Source organism: Pleuronectes platessa, chromosome 13 (genome assembly GCF_947347685.1).
Source record: "Pleuronectes platessa chromosome 13, fPlePla1.1, whole genome shotgun sequence".
Classification (NCBI taxonomy): Eukaryota; Metazoa; Chordata; class Actinopteri; order Pleuronectiformes; family Pleuronectidae; genus Pleuronectes; species Pleuronectes platessa.
Window position 1 is genome coordinate 9,547,893 of NC_070638.1, and position 21,897 is coordinate 9,569,789.

The following is a 21,897-nucleotide window of genomic DNA, read 5'->3' on the forward strand; positions in this document are numbered from 1 at the left end:
TCAACATCCTCTTAGAATTGGCAACGGATAATAGCAAGCACTGCTACACTGGTATTATTGCTGGGGTAGCATGGCACCTGGCAGTCTTTGCACTGATAGACTGACATTGACAACATCAACAGGAAGTACGGCTATACCCACTGCACCACCACAGATAGGCTACACATTTAAACCCATGTGCCAGTTGCTTTCACTTCCTGGTGATCTGTTGTTGCTCTATAGACAGGGGCAGCATGGGAAAACCAGACTAGAGTTTGAATGGCAGTTGTGAGATGGCCTGTCCTCTACTGTACAGTGTAGGGAACTGGAAAATAATGTAGTGAGCTGGTTTTCAGTCTGATACCCGGTTCATTCAGGAATTACATTCTCACTTCAATCTTCTAAATTTCTGATTTTTCAGGGAGATAAATTAGTTTGGTGATTCATTTCTCTCATTAAAAAGTATGACTGTGCTGTATTTCATTTACGACTGAGGGAAATATGACTTATAAAGCACCTTCAATGAAACTAGGGGTGCATGAATACTAGGTTATATCTCAAAAAAACCTCACAGCATTTAATTTGTTGATGGAAAGTTGTACATGTACGTTTCTCATAGATTAGTTTGTGTTACCCTCAGCACACGGTAATCATGTCATGGCTGGAAAGTTTTCTGAGCAACCAGAAATTTACTGCCGATAAATGTGACTAATAGTAAAAGAAGAAAAGAAAAACAAACATAATGTGAACCAGATTACAGAGACAACCCATTACAGGTTAATGAGCTACCGGTGCTTTCTTGTGGCTTTAGTGAGGAATTCACAGATGGCTGCTCAAAATGTCGGCCTATATGTCAGTCATCGCCCACACTGTCAGAAAGTACGATCCGGGTGGTTTCCCGCTCTAGTTTCACATATACCATATTTTATCAATGAACTTTTTTTTCTTTAAGATGAGGCTAAGGAATGAGTTAAGCTGTGTGAATCGACCTTCTTGTTGAAAAAATAGGATTGAGGACCTGAGAGAGCGCTCGCCAAACTCCATTCAAAGAAGGTTGTGATTAAATAACTGTACAACCCCCATCATTCTAACACTGAACGAAAGGTTTATTGTTGTTGTTTAATGTTGAAGCAGTGGAAACATGAGCGAGGATGGTTTGGGTGAGTTTTAGTACCTCTGCCAGGGAGGTTATGTTTTCATTGGCTTGAGGTTGTTTGTCTGTTAGGTAGCAGGATAAGTCAAAAACCACTGGACCAATAACCATAATACTTAGTGGAAGGATGTGGGATGTGTCAGAGACGAAACCATTCCATTTTGGTGTGGGTGCTGATCAGGGGAAGGATACAGGATTTTTGTTGATTTCTCAAAGAATAATTAATGGGGCCTTGATGAAAAAAGCTGGCGTGTTTAAGGGGACTGACATTTATAAGTGTCTGAAATGAGGAGCAAATACAGATTAAAATCAAGACGTAGTGAATATAAATGTATTTTATCTGTTGATAAATCATTGCTTACAACTTTTGTTTTTGCAGAAAAAGCCTTTTAATGCATAACAGGTTCAAATGGAAGTTTGTTTGTATATTGTTAATTTAAATTTCTATGTTATCTTTCTTATTCCTGTTGTTTTGTTTTGTTCTGTGTTGTTTTGATCATGTTTGTCGTGGTGTTTTGCTTTTGGTTGTTGTGTTTTGAATTTTTTGTTGTGACTTGTCAGTGCGACTCCTGGAGATGGAGCCACAGGAGACCTTCTTCCACGCCGGCAATGGACTCTGCTGAACCGTCTGCGTACTGGGGTCGGTCGGTTCAAATCTTCAATGAAGAAGTGGGGCCTGGCAGACAGCGCTGCATGCGAGTGTGGTGCCCCTGAACAGACTGTCGAACATATTATGACAACCTGCCCCCTACACAGACCACCCTCGGAAGCCGGCCTCTTTGACGTGGGACCAGAGACAAGGGCATGGCTACAAGACACTGAGTTGGACCTCTGATGTTACACGAGAGAAGAAGAAGTGCGACTCCTCATCTGTCGTTGTCATTTGCACTTCCGGGCCTCCATACATGCATTTTGAAAAACCCTGTCTGACCTTATTCAGATTAGTGCTTTAGAGACAAAGTGTTCCCATCATATTATTGTATTATTCTAGTTTTAGTCTTCTGCGTGATTTAAAGTTGTTTAATCTGTGATAACTAACTTCACCAGTGGGTGGCGGCAAAACCAGAAGACAACATTGTTCCATTCAGAGTAAATCTGAGTCAAATCCCCGTTTATAAATGATCAAAACAGAAATAAAACAACTCGACATTAAATCATTTCTACAATCAGTTGTGTTTTTACGCCTTTTCAGCCACAACAGCGCGAATCTACTACTCATCCTGATCCCTCTGTGATCCACTTGATGGGCTGTTTGTAGTTTCCATGTCGCATGTGTAGTTTTAAACTCCGGTGGGAGGACGAAGAGGAATTCCCGGAACTAAAGTGTCTGTGTTTGATTCCGCAGCCTCTCGGGTAAGTGTCTATTTAATAGTCTCAAGTTAGAATGAAAACTAACTGTGTTTATAATGTTGTTTCTGTCACAGCTCAGGTGTTTAGTTACAGTTTAAGTTTGTGTTGTCGCCTAAAGTTTCTTAACGTGACGCGTTAGCTTAAATGTCCAGTGTCTCGACTGTGATGTCGCGTCGCGGCTTCATCCCCTCGCTCGGGGGCCTCTAACATTGTGTTTTGTGTGTGTCCGTGTGTTCACGCAGTTCGTGTGAGTCTCTAAAAGTTTGTGTGTCCCCGTTGTGTTACTGTAACTCCTCACCAGAGATGGCCACCGCACCTCAGTCCTCGTTTCAGATGAGCTCGGCGGATCTGATCCGGAAGGAGCCGCTGGACTACGGGGGCTTCGGGGACGTGTACCTGTGCTACCACGTGACCCTGGGCCAGGTGGTGCTGAAGACCCTGTTCACGGGCATCCTGCGCAACGAGTGAGTCCTCGGTGCATGCTGGGTATTCCCCCTGTGGCCCGATGCTAACTGGAATCATGTGTCCACCAAACACACACTGATTGAGAGTAGATGACAGGATGTAGAGTAACACTTCATTATCAATAGTATTATTGTTATTATAGATAGAAGAATGCTGATGTTGATAGGAGTGTTGTGGTTTTAATTGCAGCGAGTGTCCATAATGTCCAGTCTGAAGACGCTTTCTATTTCCAAGCACTAACCCTTTTAACATGGACAATAAACACGTCTGTCCCATATTCACCTTTCAGATTATGAAATATATAGATGGACGGACAGACAGATGGATTGAGAGATATACAGATTCACCGATAGACAGATAGATAGATATATGGACAGACGGATAGATAGATAGATAGACAGACAGAAAGACAGAAAGATGGACAGAAAGATAGACAGACAGATGGAAGGACGGATAGATAGATAGATAGAGTAGACGGATAGATGACCAGACAGACAGACGGATGGACAAAAAGGACGCATAGATAGATAGATAGACAGATTGAGGACAGATAGATAGATAGATAGATAGATAGATAGATAGACAGATTGAGGACAGATAGATGCGTAGATAGATAGATAGATAGACGGATAGTTGAATAGACGGACGGACGGACGGATGCACAGATGTACTGTATTGATCCCAAACTGGGAAATCATTGTGTTACAGCAGCATGTCACAGGCCTCCTTGTACACAGGGCGAAGAACAAGAGATTAAACACAAAATCCTGTCTCCCTGAAACCACTCTGAGACTCAAAATGATGCAAGTTATGTCTTGCAGATCATCTGGTTATCCCTTTATGTGCTGTGCTTTCCAGGGACAGCAAGAGGGCCCTGCTTGCGGAAGGGAACATCATGGCAAGTCTGAACCACGAGCGGGTGGTGAAGTTGTTGGGTGTGATCATGGAGGATAGAGACTGCTCACTAGTCATGGAGCTCATCCCCAGAGGCAACCTACTAGTCATGCTACAAAAGGTCAGCAGGTTTAAAATCTCTCGTCATGATGATACATTTGATCATGTATGCATCTGTGCTTTGCGTCTATAAATAACTCAACATATGTTTGATATGAATCGAAGGTTTACCCGAGTAAATTGTGCTCTGTCCCTAGGTCTCTGTACCAGTATCCGTCAAAGGTAGAATCATTTTAGAGATTTTGGAAGGGATGGTGTACCTGACAGAAAAACGTGTCATACACAAGGACATCAAGCCAGATAACATTTTAGTGGACAAGGATTTTCACATTAAGGTATATTTTTACATACATAGGCCAATGACAATTTTATAATTGTCACAGCGGGAAATCTACAGTTGTGGTAATCCAAGGATCCTCTGTTTTCTAGATCGCGGACATGGGCCTGGCCACCTGCCAGACATGGAGCAAACTCACAAAGGAGGAGTTTCGCAAGAGGAGTCGCATCAGCCAATCGGCTGGGACAAGAGGGGCCGGCACCCTGAGCTACATGGCTCCTGAGCACCTGGAGAGTATAAACACTGCCTCCTCCGAGAAATCTGATGTCTACAGCTTTGCCATCGTGGTTTGGGTCATTCTCACAAGGGAAGAGCCATACGCAAGTGAGTTAGGACCCCAAAACAGACTCAAGTCCCAATGACAGAACACATGAGTCTATTTCTCTCTTCTTCACCGTCTGATTTACTCCCTCAAAGGAAAACAGCCTTTTTCATAACCCCTAACTACATTGATTCAACATCATGTCGATAATCAAAGTGTCTTATTTGATGTCCAGATGCCAGGAGTGAAGATCACATCAGCCAGTGTGTTCGTCAAGGTGACCGACCCGCAGAGGACCGTATTCCAGAAGACACGCCTGCACAAATAATTGAGTTCATGAAGAATTGCTGGAATCACAATCCATCGAAGCGACCAACATTTAAAGGTAGCTGTGTGTGTTTGTACTTAAATCTTTGTGAGCACCATTTTGATTTAGTTTTAGGCAAGGTGCTAGGAAAGGCAATATGCCATTAAGTGTCCTCACTAAGATAGAAGTACAAGGATGTATTTGTGTTTTGTACTAATTTGTGTTACTGCTGTATGACCTTTTAGAGCATAAACACTGACCTTATTAGGACCAGTAGAACTCATGGGGACCAAATCCTGATCCTAATGAGACAAACGTTTTCATTTGTGAAGTCCTGGTCGCGGTGTGGGCATGATGTGGTCATCGTTATGGTTTTGGTTTGGCTGTCCACAATGAATGGACGTCAATGCATTGTCCAAATAAGGATAGTGCTGTGCAATTTAACCAAAATGTCCTGATAGAGGTTATTTCATATCCAAATAACGTTATTGGATTTTCACAGGACACCAAGTTTTTTAAAATGTCTTATTACAGTATGTCAACTTTCCTTCTTGAATGTCAGGCTTGATAATTTGACCCCTGCAGTTTTCTTCCTGTTCTTGCAGAGGCCCACAGCTTCTTCCTTCCTTTCTACGAGGAAACACTGGAACCACATATAGAGGAAGATCTACTTCAGCTGAGGGTAAATATATCCGTATATGTAGGATTTGATGTGGTTGTCATTTCTATAATGCACATTGGATAAAATAAACAGTTAATTGAAAGTTGAAATATACACCAAACTATTTATCTTATATCACGCTCCTCCATGTGATTCTCTTCACACAGACATACGAAGGCCCAGATGATCTTGTTGAGAAGATGAGATTGTGTTCACTGAACCCTGAATACTCTTCAGCAGGTGAGCCATGTTGGCCTACCGTGTTACATTTAATGTTCTAAATGATGAGAAAAGCTTGTTCATCTTTATTGCTTCACTTCTCTCCTCACCGGACAGACTGCCCTGCTCCTTTGGTGAGTTCAGACAAAAGTGTGCCAGTTGAAGCCAGCATTGAAGACATGCGTGACATCCAGAGCGAGCCATCGGTGGGATCTTTTCAGTCAGACGCCAGGGGAGATAACACACCTTCAGCGTTGGATGACAAACTGCATCGGGAGCTTCTGTACCACAAACACGGCAGCTACAGCTGTGAAAACCAGCCGGAGCCTGTGAACACCTTCCACCGCAACAGCTCCAATCCCTTCCTGCAATGCAACCGCACTTCAGATCGCGTGGCAATGCAACCAGAAGAAGACAAGCCGCCTGGGTCCTCTGTCCATTCCTGGTCGAAAGCTGAGCCAGAGCGGAGCAGCAGCCAGGAGCCGTGGTGTCGCCCCACATCCGGTCTCTACCAGTCCATGAACTCAACTGAATCAGATGCAACCTCATTTCCAATGTCCACCAGCTCTGCCTCACTGGATCAGCTCAACCAGCAACAGCCGCATTCCAACTTTAACCGCCAGAAATCTTGGCCCGTGACTGATACATCCGCTCCAGGCTGTCTCATGCCACCAGAGCCAGGTACAAAATGAGGCGTTTCCTCTTCTCACGTGTTTACAGCTAGTCCTGTCCCCTTTGACATTTGAAGTGTGTTTGCTTTGTGCTCATTTTAGGGTCTATTGTCATTAATAATGCCAGAGGGATTCAGATTGGAAACAGCAACGTTTTGATGATCAGAAGTTACGAGCAGCCCGATAGTTCAATACCTGCATCGACTAGCAGCGCAACCGCCTCTCTCATCAGAGAAGGCATTCAGAAATATGGTAAAGTATGCTAAAGGCTTTTTTTTATATATATAACAGATGTATTTCCTGTTTGCAAACAAATATTCAGGTTGGTGTGATTATTGAGCCCATTACAGGTAAATTCAATGTTTTCTTTCTATAAAATGACAAAAATGGTCATTGATATTTTCCAAAAAACAAAACCTTCAATTTGCATGTTTGGAAAAAGGCATAGATCCTCACATTCAAGAGGCTGAAATGTTTGTTTGCGATTATCAAATCATTTTTGATAATTTTTGCCATTTTGGAGGCAGGTCCGCGGAGCAGTGCAGATAATGTTGATAACAACAGTGTTTTCTGGTTCAACAAATACTTTAACTTGAAATCATTTTTTGCCGTTGCTTGTATTATTACTACTTACAGATTTATTTGACTGTTATTTAGAGGACTATCCCGTGACGGAGGAGCACCTGGATCTGCTGCGGAGCAACATCGGGTTGAAATGGAAGCCTATCGCGCGGCAGCTGGGTTTGACCAGTGTGGAAATAGAGACCACAGAGCACGACTACTCCCGCGACGGCCTGCCAGAGATTGTGCACCAAATGCTGGAGCGCTGGAGAATGAAGGAGGGAAGCACCGGCTGCAGAATTGGGAGGCTTTGTCAGGCTCTGTCAGGGATCATGTCGCTGGATGTCATGCAGAAAATGCTGGACATCTGCAGTTCGTGTTACTAAATCTCATAAAGGTCTTTTTTCACCTGACAGATTTGCCTCATGACTTCAAAACGCTGGTCACCGTATTGTCTGAGCTAGCTCTCTTCAAAAACAAAAACGTTGATTTGTTTTTTACGCACCAAGGTGTTTGAGAGACAACCACAGAGCTGATTGAAATTCTCTTAAGAGTAATTACCACTGTATGGTAGTCCCTCACTTTGATGAAATTATCTTTGGACCTGATTATTGTTCCATTTTAAAAGCTCAATTTCTCTTTTCAAATCACCGTAATGCTTTTTCTACCAAGCTTTATCTTTATGAGATCAACATAGGAAAGTGTTATTTCAATCATGGAATCTCAAAATCAATGTTTATTTTGTAATTTGCTATGAAGTAAAAATAGTATACCTAATTGTTTTTTTGTTTATTTCTCTTATTCAAATGACAGTTACATGACATGCATTAAGCCAAAGCAATTTTTTTACTATAAATACTGACGTTTTTTTATTTTCAGAAACTGTGTGAACTTGTTATGGAAAAAACAATGACTATTGCCTTAACAGAAAATTTAATCCATATCCAGGGACTCACTGAACAGGTTAGGTCACTGAATGTGAGGAAAGCTGAAAACATTAGTTGTTATTGAATAAACTGATGCAAATTGTACAAAAGGATAAAAATGTCTCAGTGCAGTGTTCCAGAAATCCATGTGTATTATTGTTGTAATTCTTGCCTACAGTAGGGGGCAGTCCTGCTGTAGATTATGTGCGGCCATGAATGTATTTCCCCAGATTGTCAGCTTGTCAGGTGCTTGTTTTCAGTGTCATTAGTGAGTTGCTAAACCTTCCTCACCAAACTTTCATTTTATAATGCATTTGTGATCATGTCTTGTCCTTTTGTTTTTACTGGTCCTCAGTATTGATGTAGCCTGCTAAACAATACCAGACAAAAAAAAAAGAAACACACTATTTTCCCATCCATATCTTCACAGATTTAACCAAACCTGAATTCACTGGAATTTTTTTTTTTTTTAAATAAACTGTACATATCTTCCTAAACTTCAATGTGTATTTCATATTTTGAGCGGTTGCTTGGAGATGAATATCATTTAAAGTTGATAATTTCCTCTCAATCATATTGGTAATCTCTTGCAATCAGTTGCTGGATATTAATACGTAGTATTTTTTAAATCCTGTTAATAGTTACAGAGCCGTCACTTTTAGTCATCAGCTCAACTAGTAGAATATGTATGAGCTCGATTTACACTTCATCATGTCACTTCACAGCACAATGACCTTCCGAGCCACAAGATTAGGACGGTTTCAAGTTATTCGGTGTTTAACAGTAAAATATAGCTGACATATCTTGTTTTATAAATTGTTGCAAAATGGGATTAATAAAATATGATCTATTTTATCAGATTAATAACACAAAGTAAAATCTATCGTAAAAAAGATCTACATATGATCATTAAGTTTTCGTCTGAAACCACCTCTTAGTTTAGAATATAAATCAAATAAAAAAAAACAGATGAGATTATATGTTTTGAATGTACAAAGGGCAATTTTTTTTTTACCTGGAGAGTACCCCCAAAAAATCAATCCCTTCGTGCCATCAAAGATGAGTTTCAGGGGTCCAGACGTGAGCAGGTTTTTCCATTTTTGTAACAGTAATTGCTGCATTTTCTATCAGATTTAAGGATCTGTTAAAAAGGGCACCCTGTTGATGGGTAGATAAAATCAAATGAAATGCTTTGGTCCGGGAGCAGCTGTACGCTTTGCAAAATGAGACATAAAACAGGAACAGGTCATTTAAAATAGGTAAAACACCAATATTTTAATTTGATTGAAATGGCTTTACACCCGGGGGATCAGCAGATGCAAAGGAAATACAAACAGCTGAGATGTTGTCAAAGTTGAATTTGGTTCAGAGAACTTACCCCAAACCTAATACACAGCAGATTGACACTCGAAAACGATTACAAACCACAAGTAGTATGTCTTGTGTGTCAATAGATAATTGATCCAGCACCAGAAACCATATACCTGCATTTGTCAAGTGTAAACAATACTGTGGCGGCACAGGAAAGGTATTGTTACCAGCTCCTGAAAGGTGCTCGCTCTCAGTTCACATACTGTACACCTCCACCAAATGTGTGTTGTCCCCTTTCCAACAAACCAGTGAATAACAGTGAAACCTAATATACTTTATCAAACTGTTTGGTATCAGGTTCAGTGATTCCCTTGGGTTGGAGTTAGGTTTTACTGAGATGATGTTGGCAGTGACCTGTATGTTAGAGAGCAAAATGTCAGATTAACTTTGACGATACCACTGAAGTCTGGAGGTTTTACTGAAATTCTCTGGAGAGGCAGTATGTGAGAACGCAAATGGCAGAACCAGTTGCTCCGGACATGGAAAACAAAGAGAACAAAAAGAATACAACTATCTTGAGAAAGAGGAGATTAGGTGAATTATACATGATGTCCTGTCTCCTCCTATATCCAGACAACCCCCCTTACCTGAATGTACCAGACATTGTCCTGTAGTTGTGAAAGCATCTGACAAATCTCCTGTGTTTTCATATTTAGAAGACAAACTCTGGAAAAATGACCTGACGCAGAGTAAAATTTCTGAAAAAGGCTGAATCACCAAAAATATATATGTACATTTTACTTTTTGGTCTTTTGTTCGGAGCAAAGTTATTATTTCAAACTGTCAGTTAAATTAAATTAGATCACAGGTATCGTTTTTTCTTGATGTGATCCGATTTTAAAGTGGGTGGGGCTAAATCAAAGTCATGTGGGTCTAATTTGAGTTTGAGTCAGGCTCGTTCTGATCTTGGGCAAGAGAGTTCAACTTGACCATGTCTATGCAAACTCCAATTTAAAAGACAAAGGCTCCATTCAATCCAAATGTGAAAGAGAAATACAGGATCTCCAGATAGAGGAAACAGAACATATTATAATATTGTATAGATTATTCATTCAAGCAGAAACTTAGATCCTGTTGAAATGACCTCCCAACACCTGACAAACACAAAAACAATTGTGAGCTGCAGACCAGGTTGCAGACAAAATACCTTTCCACTCAAAGCTGCAATGTCTCCAAAGCAATTAATGCGTAGCGGGCAACACAATCAGTCACATGGCTGCTGCCCAGACACTTTGGAAGCATATGGCACATTCCTGAAAAAGATTTCCTGAAATGAAGATAACCTGCAACATATGTCCCGAGATCTTCTGTAAACATTCTAAATTGAGACAAATGTCAGGGCCAAGCCACTTTTGCGGGCCCTGGCACCAGCTCTAAATTAATATGGAGGTTGTCCATCTCTGAAGGCCGTTTTGCACGCGTGGTGGCCAGCAGAGACTTCTTGTGAAACACACTTTGAGTCGGCTGCTCATGTGTTTGGAGAACTGGCTTGTCGTGATCCTTGGATGAGTCTCCATTGGCAGCCCGCTTAGTGACACCACACATTTGAGGGTAGCGTTCGCAGCATTCAAAAGCATCCTTGCACTTCTCACAATTGTGGACCGTAGGAGGTTGAGCAGCCGGTTCGGACGAGGGAAATTGGTTGTTCGGTCTGTGAATTGTGCGAATTCTAAACCTGATCTCGGGCGTGGAGAAGCCCTTTACATGGCCCTGGGAGCAGAGGCAGCTTCTCCGACAGGCATGGCACAGAGTACCCAGGTCCCTGCCTATCATCCGGCGGAAGTTTGGCCTCAGCGTCAGGTAGATGATGGGGTTGTAGATGGTGGAGGACTTGGCAAACATTGCTGGCATGGCAAATGCAAGAGGAGGGATATTATTGATTTGTCCAAAAGCAGCCCACATGGACACCACGGCATATGGACTCCACGCCGCGAAGAAGCCGATGCAGACAGCAACGCTTAGCTTGCGGGACAGAAAGCACAGAGAAGAAGAGTTAAGTTATGAAATATATATTTTGGACAACACTATATATATATATATATATTTGTTGGGGACTCTTTTCAGACGTGGATCAGTACACATTTGGTGCTCACAGTAGGATGTTCTATGTGGGACTGATTAAAGATTAATTACTGCGCCCATATTGGTGGTAATAAAGGAAGATTACACCCACGTCAACAGTGTCGCTTATTACTTCCACCAGGGTGGTTATGTTTTCACCCCTGACGTGTTGGTTGGTTTGATTATAAGCAAGACAGGGTCAGATCCAGGGATTTTTTCATTTTTGCCAAATTCAAGCGTTTTCACAGGGAAATATTCATAGACTTTGGCCGAGGTGTGCGATTTGTTGAGGCGCCGTTCTTGTTCATGTGTTTTTCAGATCACAGAGGTATAAGCTGTGCCAAGTTTTAACAACACAACCAAAACGTGTTACTTGGAAAAATTCCTTCTTGATTGTGGTCCTTACATTACAGTTACTTACTATGAGACAAATTAAGAATATCACCAGATTTCCAAATGGCGCAGATGATGATGATCATTTTTCAGCATAGGCATCAGTAGCTTCTCATCCATCACAGAACAACCGGAGCCAATTTCTAATGAGATCTCTAATGAGAAGCTGCGGCATTAGAGCAATCTATTGAGGTCACTGCCAATATCCTCAACGTATGGAGGAATTAGGAATTCTCCAGGGGACTCCGGTCCCTTGGGAACTGCTTTGATACAGTATATACCCCCGAACCCCAGACTCCACCACCAGAATATCTATACATCCTCCCAGTGTCAACATCTTTATAACCACTACTGTCTTTTATTGTCTTTTAAAACAGATTGGATGTGTGATAAAGACAAGAGGGAATACCAGTAATCAGGTAATGAAACACAAATGAGTCTCTTGGCATTGTTTTCGCCTGTGCGTGTATCCTACATCTATGGAGTTGAAGGGGTACAAGCAGATTAATGATTGTCTTCTCGGGTGTGATTACACAGAGACACGGTAATGATGGTGCCAGAAGCGAGTTAAAGTTAAAAGAGATTGAGAGAGTGTAGGAAAAAATAGGGTCAACAATTACTTCCTGTGGGCGTGAAAGGTTTATTGTGTTGTCTCTAAATCGGTATTTAGAATTTAATTTAAAAACAATTAATGGCTAATGAGCCCAATGGAATCTCTGGCCTGAAGGAGGTGATCATTTGAGTTTATCGGATCTTTCCTCCTACCTTAACAATAATTGCCTGGATGCTGCTCATGTGCGTTGGCCTGGACGCATGCTGCTCCATGCTCTTGCGCGACGCCTGCACTGTGACCAGAATGCCTGTGTAGGATGCTACAATGACACAGCACGGGAGGATGTAACAGAAGACAAACAGCGCCACGGAGAAGGAGCGTGCCGTGGTGTTCTGATTGGTCCGGAGCCAGTCAATGCAACAAGCGGTGCCGTAAGGTTCTGGCCCATATTCCCCCCAGTGGGCCAGGGGGGAGCAAGCGAAAAACAGGGCGTAGAACCAAGCACAGGCAATCAGCAGATGGCCGTGAACCGAATTGAACCTGTTTCCTGAGAAAAGAAAAAAAGGTTTACATTTTGCTATTCATGTGATTTACAGTGTCAGGATTTCTTGAATGGTCAGACTCAAAAGTAGGGCAACTGCGTTCTGTGAGAAGAGAAGATGGGTCTTGACCTTGGCTATGCTGTGTACAGTGAAGGAAGTAGGTACATGAGGAGCATAAAAAGAGAGCTTGGAAGATACGTTTAAATCTTGCTTCTTGGTCTACTGCTGCTTGAGTACTTGACAAGTTCACTCTGCTGTTTGTTTACTCGACAAGTTCATTCCTTAAACCAGCTCTACATGGCTAATATGTCTGTGTAGAAACCTCCTGGCTACTGCTCACACAAATCTTCATCCTCCTCAACAGCGCTGGAAGAATCCAAGTAAGGAAACAGTATAAACAGTATTGTTGCAGTTGCCCTATAAGATTATATTGGTCCAGTATAATGTCTCCACCAGCAGCTGCGACGCCACCGCAGTGGATACAATGCTATCCTAAGGGGCAACTGCAGCGAAATAATTTCCTTCACCAATAATTGTTTTTATGGGTCTTTGATAAGAGCCAGGCAATATTAAACATGTCTAGATAGAGGCGGAGTCTCGCTCTTAAGTCGAGAGGAAGGAAGACAAAGGGAAGACTTCAGCGAAACTCCAGCAAAGACGCAGAAAAACAAGTTGAGCCAAAAAAGGCACTTTCAGTTGACATTTCATGGATCGTAAAAGTTGCCCCATAAGATTACATTGTTGCCACTGCTCCTGTGTAGATAATTGAATGGACAGGCAGTGAGATACAGTATCACAATTCAATAAATCAAACAATTACTTTTCCAAAAGAGAAACTACATTACATAAGTTATTTTTTAGCTTCTAATTGAGAATGCTGTGCACAGACCCCTTCATGACATTGTCTGGGGAGAAGCGTTTTCTTGAGGTTAAACGGACGGCACCATTACACTGCATTAACCAACATCACGTCAACTAATGCTTATCGAGCGCAGCGCCTGTACTAGTCAGTCATCAAAGAAAAGCTAATGTGCAGTGCTTCACAGAGGGATTAGCTTCTCTTTTTGTTTTTTTGACAGTTAAATCAACAATCAGCCACTTTGGGGAGGGATGCTCATGTCATTTCAGTGGGAAACAGCTTCTGAAGAAGACTCACCATAGTGTGGGCAACATACTTTCACAAAGCACACCACGCTCAGCAGGGTGAGAGTGGTCAGACTGCAGAGACCAAACAACATTCCACAAAAAGCATAGACAGAGCACAGGGTTCTCCCATACAACCACCTGTGTGGGTGTGAGAAAGAGGGAGCGAAAGAGAGGAAGAGAGAGAGGGGGGGAGGTCGATGAGGGAGAATGTGAGAAGAAGAGGGAAAAGAGGAGCGTAAGCATGAGCATTACACTCAGGTAATCACACTGCCAACCAATCAAAGTGAACCACAAAATGTCATCAGATTTAAAAGCAGTGGCTATATAGTCTTCCTGATAGCTCATATGTTTTGCAGGAAGGGTAGTGTCTTTGATTATCTGACTGCTTTCAGACATGCTCTGGACTTCTCTTGTCCAGAGTTTCTCCTGCCAGCCCCCCGCCAAAATGAAAAATGAAAACAAATATCTCAGGATTAAAAAGTAGAGTACTTGTAAAACTACCACTTGTAAAGTACTTGTATACTACTTGTAAAACTACTTGTAAAACTTGTAATAGATGTCGACGAAGATGTCAAGAGAGCCTTTGGTGAAAGAGACTTACGCTGATGTCAATGTGCGCGGGGAAAAAGCCCCGAGACCCCCTTAGTTATATACTAATACTAATACATTATGTCCTGCATCTATGCTGTACACCCCCCCCCCCCCCCCCTTATATGTACGCTCTGGAGATTTCTGTATTGTGAATGCATCTGAACAGAGAATCTCCTGTGTAAGGCCAAATCCCTCGAAAACCGGACATCCTCTGGAGTTGGAGCCCCGTGTGGTACCTGTGGTAGAAGCTGGACGATATGGCCATGGGGTAAAGGGACAGAGTGAGGCCCAAGTCACTGACGGCCAGGTTGACGATGAAGTACTCCGCAGGTTTCAGGTGGCGCTTCTTCTTGTAGGACACATAGAGCAGGGTGCTGTTGCCAAACAGTGAACACACTCCTGCGGGGAAATGGAGCGGGAAGTGTCAGGGAAGTGGTTTTGGCTTTCCAGCGTAAATGATCAGAATCATTTCCTGCATATATAAAGCAACATTTTTGGTTATCCTTGCCTTAGACAAAGTGCTTAATTATATCAGGATTCAATAAAAAATCTGAAATTTCAAATCAGTCGACATTGATAATTATGATAAATGTCACATTATTATTGTTAAGTTTACAGACTGATTCTTTTTCCCTGAGTGAAGGTTCTGTTTTTAAATAAATAATGACAAACACTTATTTAAATCTGAGACAGATCAATAAAGTGTTATACCTCCTCAATGTGGTTACTTTACTCACCGAAAACAAAGTAGACCACAGCCACCGTTATGTCCAGTGGCTCAGGTATTTTGGACTGGAATGCAGCGTCTTCATTTAACGGCTCCATCTGAAAATAGATCACAGATTTTCAAGAGGAATCTATTGGACGTTTTTACACATAATGTAGAAGGTATTAATCGTTGTATTTGAACGGAGATTTGAGTTCACCCATACATTAACAAGTCAAATCACACCTTGTATAGCTGCTTAATAATGTGAAGGTGATTTTTTACCTTTTTTTTGTTTTTTTTTGTTTGTTTGTGAACAAGATTACACAAAAAGAACCGATCTGATTTCCACGAAACTTGGCGGAAGGCTTTGGTTTGGGTCACAACACAACCCATGCAAATTTATGCTAATCAAGATCAGGGGGCAGATCCAGGATCATTTTTTTAAATTACTTTCTTTATCATTGTGAGATAGAGCTTTTTTCAACATTTTCACAGGCACATTTAGGGCCTGGACAGAGGTATCTAGTTTTACAAGTCACTTAATTGTTGCAGATCACGTCCTTGTACCTCTCGTTATTGCTGACTGACCTTTACACTGTACAGTCCCTTCTGCAGCACAGTCAGTAGGAAGGTTTGTTCACACCAGAAATCTAAGTTTTTCCATTTGTGTAACGTTTCCTTTCAAATGTGACACTTCAAGTTCACATGAAAACAGGAACTTGCTATATTTACACCTATAATGATGATCTGGGCATGTAGTTTTATAGTTCGTCTACATGGGGTTGTCATATCATTGAGTTTAGTTTGTGATTGTATCAACCTTTTCTTAACTATTTGGTCAAAGTGATTTTTTTTTAATCTTAAGAACGAACACATCTGGTAGCCGCCCATGTGATCACATCATCAACACTCCCAGGTTCCGTGTTCTCATTCTGCTTCAGAAGTTTTAGTCCGATGGTGATGGACAGACGGAGATTGATGGATGACATGAGGGTCAATGAACAAGTGGTCAGATACATTAATGCTCTATCACCAACCTGAATTAAAGCAGCATTTCAAATTCCACAACTGCACAAGGTGTTTTTAGAGCCAAACTCCAACAGGCACGATTACACAGACAGCTGTAGTAAGGGTAGTACACTGAAAACTGTTACTGTGTTCATACATGAACACAAATCCTGGGATTTGAGGAGCTTTCTTCATTCAATATTGCTCTGCCGTAAAATATTCCAGATAAACCAGATTAAAGAATCCTTACCTCTACAAATGTGTTCCACCACAGGAAACCGCGACTGATTGAGCCACGTTTTCTTGATCCAATTTAGGTCCTAGAAAATGTCCAAGTTAGGTTTTCCACCTCACCCTGTCTTTTTCTGCCCACCATAGATCTCTCTTCTCAGACCTCGGACTCCTCGACTGACAGAATGTACGAATTGGAAGAGGGAGGAGGCTTCACTATAATGAGCTGGGAATTCACATCCCACGAACTGTGAGCTGCTCTGATCAATTAATGACGTCAATTGCACACACACCACACGCACTCACACACACAGACACACACTAAGATGCCTCCAAGTCTACCCTTGGGTGGGATTCATTCTGATAAAAGAATTGTTGTTGTTGATGAGCTTGTACTTAATACACCTACACCCCCATTCTTAAATTATCCAGATTTTTGGCCTGGTCATTGTTCACAAATGACACAAACTCTGTTGAATAGCTTTTTAATAGATTTCATTTGAATTATGAAAGTGTGACACTGATTCTAGGTAAAACACAAAGTTTCCCATGATTCTGTTCATTTGAGACTATGAAATTGTTTCTGAAAGAAATAATATATATATATATATATATATATATATATATATATATATATATTATATATTAATATATATAATATATTAATATATATATATATATATATATATTAATCAATGAACAGCTATTAGGAAGGTAGACATTGATTTATATTGTCCATTGTTAGTAATGTGGCAGCAATGGTCACAGCTTTTGGGTTGCAGTGACACGTTCCTGTTGTTTTGTCTCTGTAATTAAGTGCATTGACTTTATGATGGAAGATTAGCCCAGGTCAAAGGATGGAGGGCGTTCGGATCCACACAGATAATAAACCTTTTTCCCCTTGTATCTATTGACATTGTACACAAATGAAATATTCAACCCCCTGATTGCCTTTCTGTGGCTTTTGTCCATTACCTTGACATCTCTCTCACCCAACAAACGTTATATTGGAAAACCTTGCTCCGGCCCTTTACTTAACTGGAATTTAAATTTAAATTCTTTGAGTAAGAGCAGCCTTGTTTCACATACAGGTTTGTAATAACTGCTTTGCCAAAGGGTCCCTGGAGCTGAGATGGTTAAAATGGAAATCTTTGCTGTTTCCGCCGTGCATGTGGAGCTGCTCCTGGGATGCTTGTCAATTTGCTCCTTGTAAAAATCCCTTTATGAGCATGATTACCCATTTTTTTCTGCGGTGGGTGTTTTTGCTTTTACAGCTGCTGTGAATCCCCCACATCAACATTAATTGAATCAGTCACCGTGGGTCAAAGGCACGTGTGGTGGCACCTCGAGAATTAATTCCGAATTTGTCTCAGGAAATACAGACAGGGGAAACAATTCCAGTTTGTCACACCCTGAACGCAGGGATGGATTTTATTCAAAAGAATTACACACAGTGAAAAAACAGTCCAGCCGGCCACTTGATCTCCTCCTTTCTTACAGCCGTGAATCCTCACATACACGTTGAGCGAACACACAGCGAGAGAGAGGGTGGAACAGATCGAGCCAGAGCCTGAGATGAAAGCTGCGTTCAAGGTGTAATGGTGTTTTCAAGAATTAATTGTGATGGCAACAGAGTGGAGAAAGAAATGGACGTGCGTGATAAGATAAAATACAGGGTGAACATCAAAGTGGTGCCGGGAAAACAGAAGAAGCGATTAACACAAACTGCATGAAGACGACCGGAGCAGAAAATTAATTCAGCTTTTTTTAATTGGTGAAGGTGTTTGTGAAAGTTGGTGGAAGCTTGTACGATTTGGATACGATGAGGAATATTACAGTTCTTATAGATATTTTATTATATTAGAGTTTAAATCTAGCTGATCGCAGTTATTTAGACGTCTTTTTCATACTGTTTGGGCATTTTATCATGGGTTAACTTTATTTACCAGCTTGTTTATTTTCCCATTTAATGTATTAACTGTTAATTCATACACAACATTCAGCGTTTATCCTTTGTCTGTAGAAAGAAACCTCTTCTCCAACAAGATTCATTCAGTAGGTGCTTTTGGGCTTTTGAACATAAAACATGAACCTCATCATAAGATAATGAAAACAACCCATCCACAAATGAGAAGGGTATAAAGGGTTAGGAGGTTACAGTTACATTTGTGTCAATTAAATGATAAGTCTGTAAAAACGTGTTTTCTTTCTTCTCCTGGTTTAGTGACTTAAATCTTAGATCCATTTCAACAAAACCAACAAAGTGTGTGAAAAGCAACTCAGGAGATGTTCTCATTTCAAATACAATTTCAATTGTAAGCCCATATTCACAGATCACAACTTACCACATATGTCTGCCAGATGCTATTATATTAGAATGTGAGTTTTTAAATTCACCATTATGGAGTTAATCCCAAAACCCAAATGAAATGCTCTTGCCTTTGTAGCCCTTTAGAGTTTCTATGTGTTTTTATTTTGAAATATACCTCTAATACATTTTTTTTTAGCAACAAATCCATAAGCAGAAACTGAATCATAGCAATAACGGAAAGCTGTCGGTGACGTCGCGCTCGACAGCTCAGGTTCACGGAGCCAGTGAGCATCTGCCTGTGAAGCTGTGGGACACTGATGACCATTGGCAGGTAGCTCGAGGTTTCTAACGTCAGGAAGGAAGAGAGACAGCAACAGTGTACACAGCTGTTTACACACCAATAACTGATAATTGATTTAAGGTTGGATCAGTGATCAGGTGATTGACATCTCTGTGCTCGGTGTGGTTAGTGTGCACTGGGGCGAGGGTAGAGAGGTTTGTTCTGTAGTGGGGCCGCCGCATGAAATAAGAATTTCCATGTGTGTTTTTAATCAATCTTTCCTGTATCAATAATTAGGTATTTCTCACTATTTACTTAAAACAAAATCACAATTGTTCTCTGTATTGACATTGTGTCCTCTCTCATCCAGATCTCGTTACTACATTGACGATGTCATATGATAAATGCATAAACCTTTTTTTCAGTCTTACGGACCACTTCATCTTGCCCAAGGACACTTCAGCAGGCAGATCGGAAGAGTCGGGGGATCGAACCACCGACCCTCCGATATGTGGACAACCCACTCTCCTTCCTGAGCCCCCTGCCCCGATATCTCATGAAGACAATCAGCACAAGATTCTGATTTGATTAACTGGCAACAGATCTAAACTGATGCTTCCATGGGGACTCACTATCTGACATTTTATAACTATGGAAATTATTTGATTCACTTGGATCGCCAGTGTCTGACTTTAAATGTGATGTTGCTCGCGTGCTGTTTTTATTCCTTTTTTTTATGAGATGAGAGGAAGATGAACATTAAAAACTGATATTAAACCTGGAGGATAGAACTTTGATAAGTACAAGCAATGACAGTTTTAATCTATAAGTAAATTAGAAAATGTAAATGCACGGATTGTGTTTTCTTATCGTGAGATCCATGAAAAGAGTGAACCTGTGATCGGTGGGAGGGCTGGAGTCTTGATGGGTCGATACCACTCACAACAGGACAGATCTTTGATGGGAACAGAGGCTATTAGAACTAGAATTCACAGTATGTAAATACTGCAGATATTCATACACGGATCTCATCTTTCATTCATAACAAGAACAGCATGTGACAGAATGATACTTGCCTTATTAGGATGTTCTAAACTTTGTTTAATACAGTCTGAACAGCTTTGTGTGTTGTCTTATATCATCATTCATACCGCAAGCTTCCATATTTCCCAAAGCTTCAATTTAGTCATGGCTTAATTAAAGTCCAAAGTGTGTGCCCTGAATCATATTTACGCTTTCCCACTAACTGGGGGAAAACACATTTGAATATATACCAAAGAACATATACTCCATAAACTGGGGATTTCAAGAAAAAGACGGGGAATATTCCATGCACAGCAAATAATATAGAGAAGGGAAGGAACCTATAGCAAAGAGATAAATCGCTTGCTGTTAGGCCCTGCAGTTCTATTTCCCATTAGTGCTTCACCGATACCATGTGCAGAACCACGATTCAATCACACCAGGATTTTCCGCCCCTTTGGCTGGAGCTTATTCAGCACGTTGTGGGGTCAGTACGTGCACTGTAAAATAGAAAGGGTTAAATCACATCATCCTCTTTTCAAGAGTAGTTTTGTTTTCATCCTTCTTCCTCAAACCACCAGTGAAGTACGCTAGAGGGGAGTTTTAATATTCAAACAAATGTATGGTGAAAGTTTCATTATATAAAAATTAAACTTTAGTAGTATTTTTATTATTATTTTAGTTATTTTTATATTGATATGTATGCTTATCCGTTTTTATTTATGGTATAGCAACCGGCAACAACTCGACAACCGCGGACATGCTGCAGGATCTAAGAGCTTTCACCCCAACACTACAAAACACAGACCAGCTAAGCTCCAAGGAGTAATGAGCAAACTTGAAGTGACACAAGGGAGCAGCGTTCCTCTTATTTCTCCCTCCCCCATCTTAAGTGGAGTGTGATCTAATATACTGGGAACACTGGGCTCATTTGTAATGGAAGGCGACGACACCAATCGTATGGGCATGGGCATCTTTGGTGTTTCAATCAGATACACCACAGTTTCTGATTGAGTGGCCACAGTTTCCTATTCTGTTAGACACCTTTTCTCAAAGCATGATGGGGTGTCCAACTGGAGGCTTAATCAGATAAGGCAACATATCAAAGAAAATGGCCTTCACCAATCTGAGCTTTACCCTCAGATGGTATAGATATAGTTAAAATTGGTCTCACAGATTCACAAGGAGATTCATGACTTCAGATAAAGGCCTTGATCTCAAATTAGGATCAGTTATAATTGACAGCCACCTGCAGTGTGTAATATGTGCAGGTGGAACCTTCCATCTGCACGTATTACACCTTGTAACAAATAAGGGCCAGAGCCTGAGCTGCATCAGTTCGGCTCCATTAGTTTCATCTATTCCAGGAACCCTTCCTTTAAGTGATATAAAGCAGGGCCCAGGGAATATCAATAAGTAATCATCAAAGCCCAAAATATGACACCAGCAAAAGTCTGCATGAAGGTGACGGCCGTGTTTGATCGTTTGCTCCTGGATCGTCCTACTTCCACTGTAATAATAAGCACAATGAATAAAGGCTAAAGCTTCAAGATAAGAGACAACCCTTGACTGATTTATGGTGATTCTTTTTGGACATAAATGGGTCAAGAAGAACTCACAGGAATATAAGCCTGAGGAGCTAAATACAGTTTTTCTTGTCGTTCCTCGGTCAGCAAGCAGCACATTTTAAATGGTACAGCAGCCGTTTCTACAATTTCCATGAAGCATATCTGTGAATAATGTATAGAAAAAGAATATGTATATATAATAATGAGTTTTGTGCAGGGAGCTCGCATAAGTATACAGGAGGCAGTGTTAATTAAACGTAAAAAG

General features: G+C 41.1%; 2 protein-coding genes across 3 annotated transcripts; one reads left to right on the forward strand and one right to left on the reverse strand.

Moving 5' to 3' along the window:
• The first annotated feature begins 2,378 nt into the window (after positions 1-2,378).
• On the forward strand, positions 2,379-8,312 carry ripk1l (receptor (TNFRSF)-interacting serine-threonine kinase 1, like). 2 transcript variants are annotated; one of them, XM_053437132.1, is made up of 11 exons: positions 2,379-2,485; positions 2,784-2,946; positions 3,806-3,962; positions 4,099-4,236; positions 4,331-4,562; positions 4,736-4,885; positions 5,413-5,489; positions 5,636-5,708; positions 5,805-6,368; positions 6,461-6,610; positions 7,016-8,312. In XM_053437132.1, the coding sequence occupies exons 2-11, from the start codon at positions 2,786-2,788 to the stop codon at positions 7,303-7,305; spliced, it is 1,992 nt and encodes a 663-aa protein (XP_053293107.1). In that variant the 5' UTR covers positions 2,379-2,485; positions 2,784-2,785; the 3' UTR covers positions 7,306-8,312. The 2 variants fall into 2 exon arrangements, with proteins under 2 accessions (XP_053293107.1, XP_053293106.1); XM_053437131.1 differs by having other exon boundaries at positions 2,388-2,485; positions 2,725-2,946.
• A 2,239-nt stretch (positions 8,313-10,551) lies between these two features.
• On the reverse strand, positions 10,552-15,327 carry opn7a (opsin 7, group member a). Its single transcript, XM_053438641.1, has 5 exons — positions 15,240-15,327; positions 14,739-14,901; positions 13,922-14,049; positions 12,436-12,770; positions 10,552-11,178 (listed from the first exon to the last, which is right to left on the reverse strand). Exons 1-5 carry the CDS (start codon positions 15,325-15,327, stop codon positions 10,552-10,554), a joined length of 1,341 nt encoding a protein of 446 aa, XP_053294616.1.
• Positions 15,328-21,897: the final 6,570 nt, after the last annotated feature.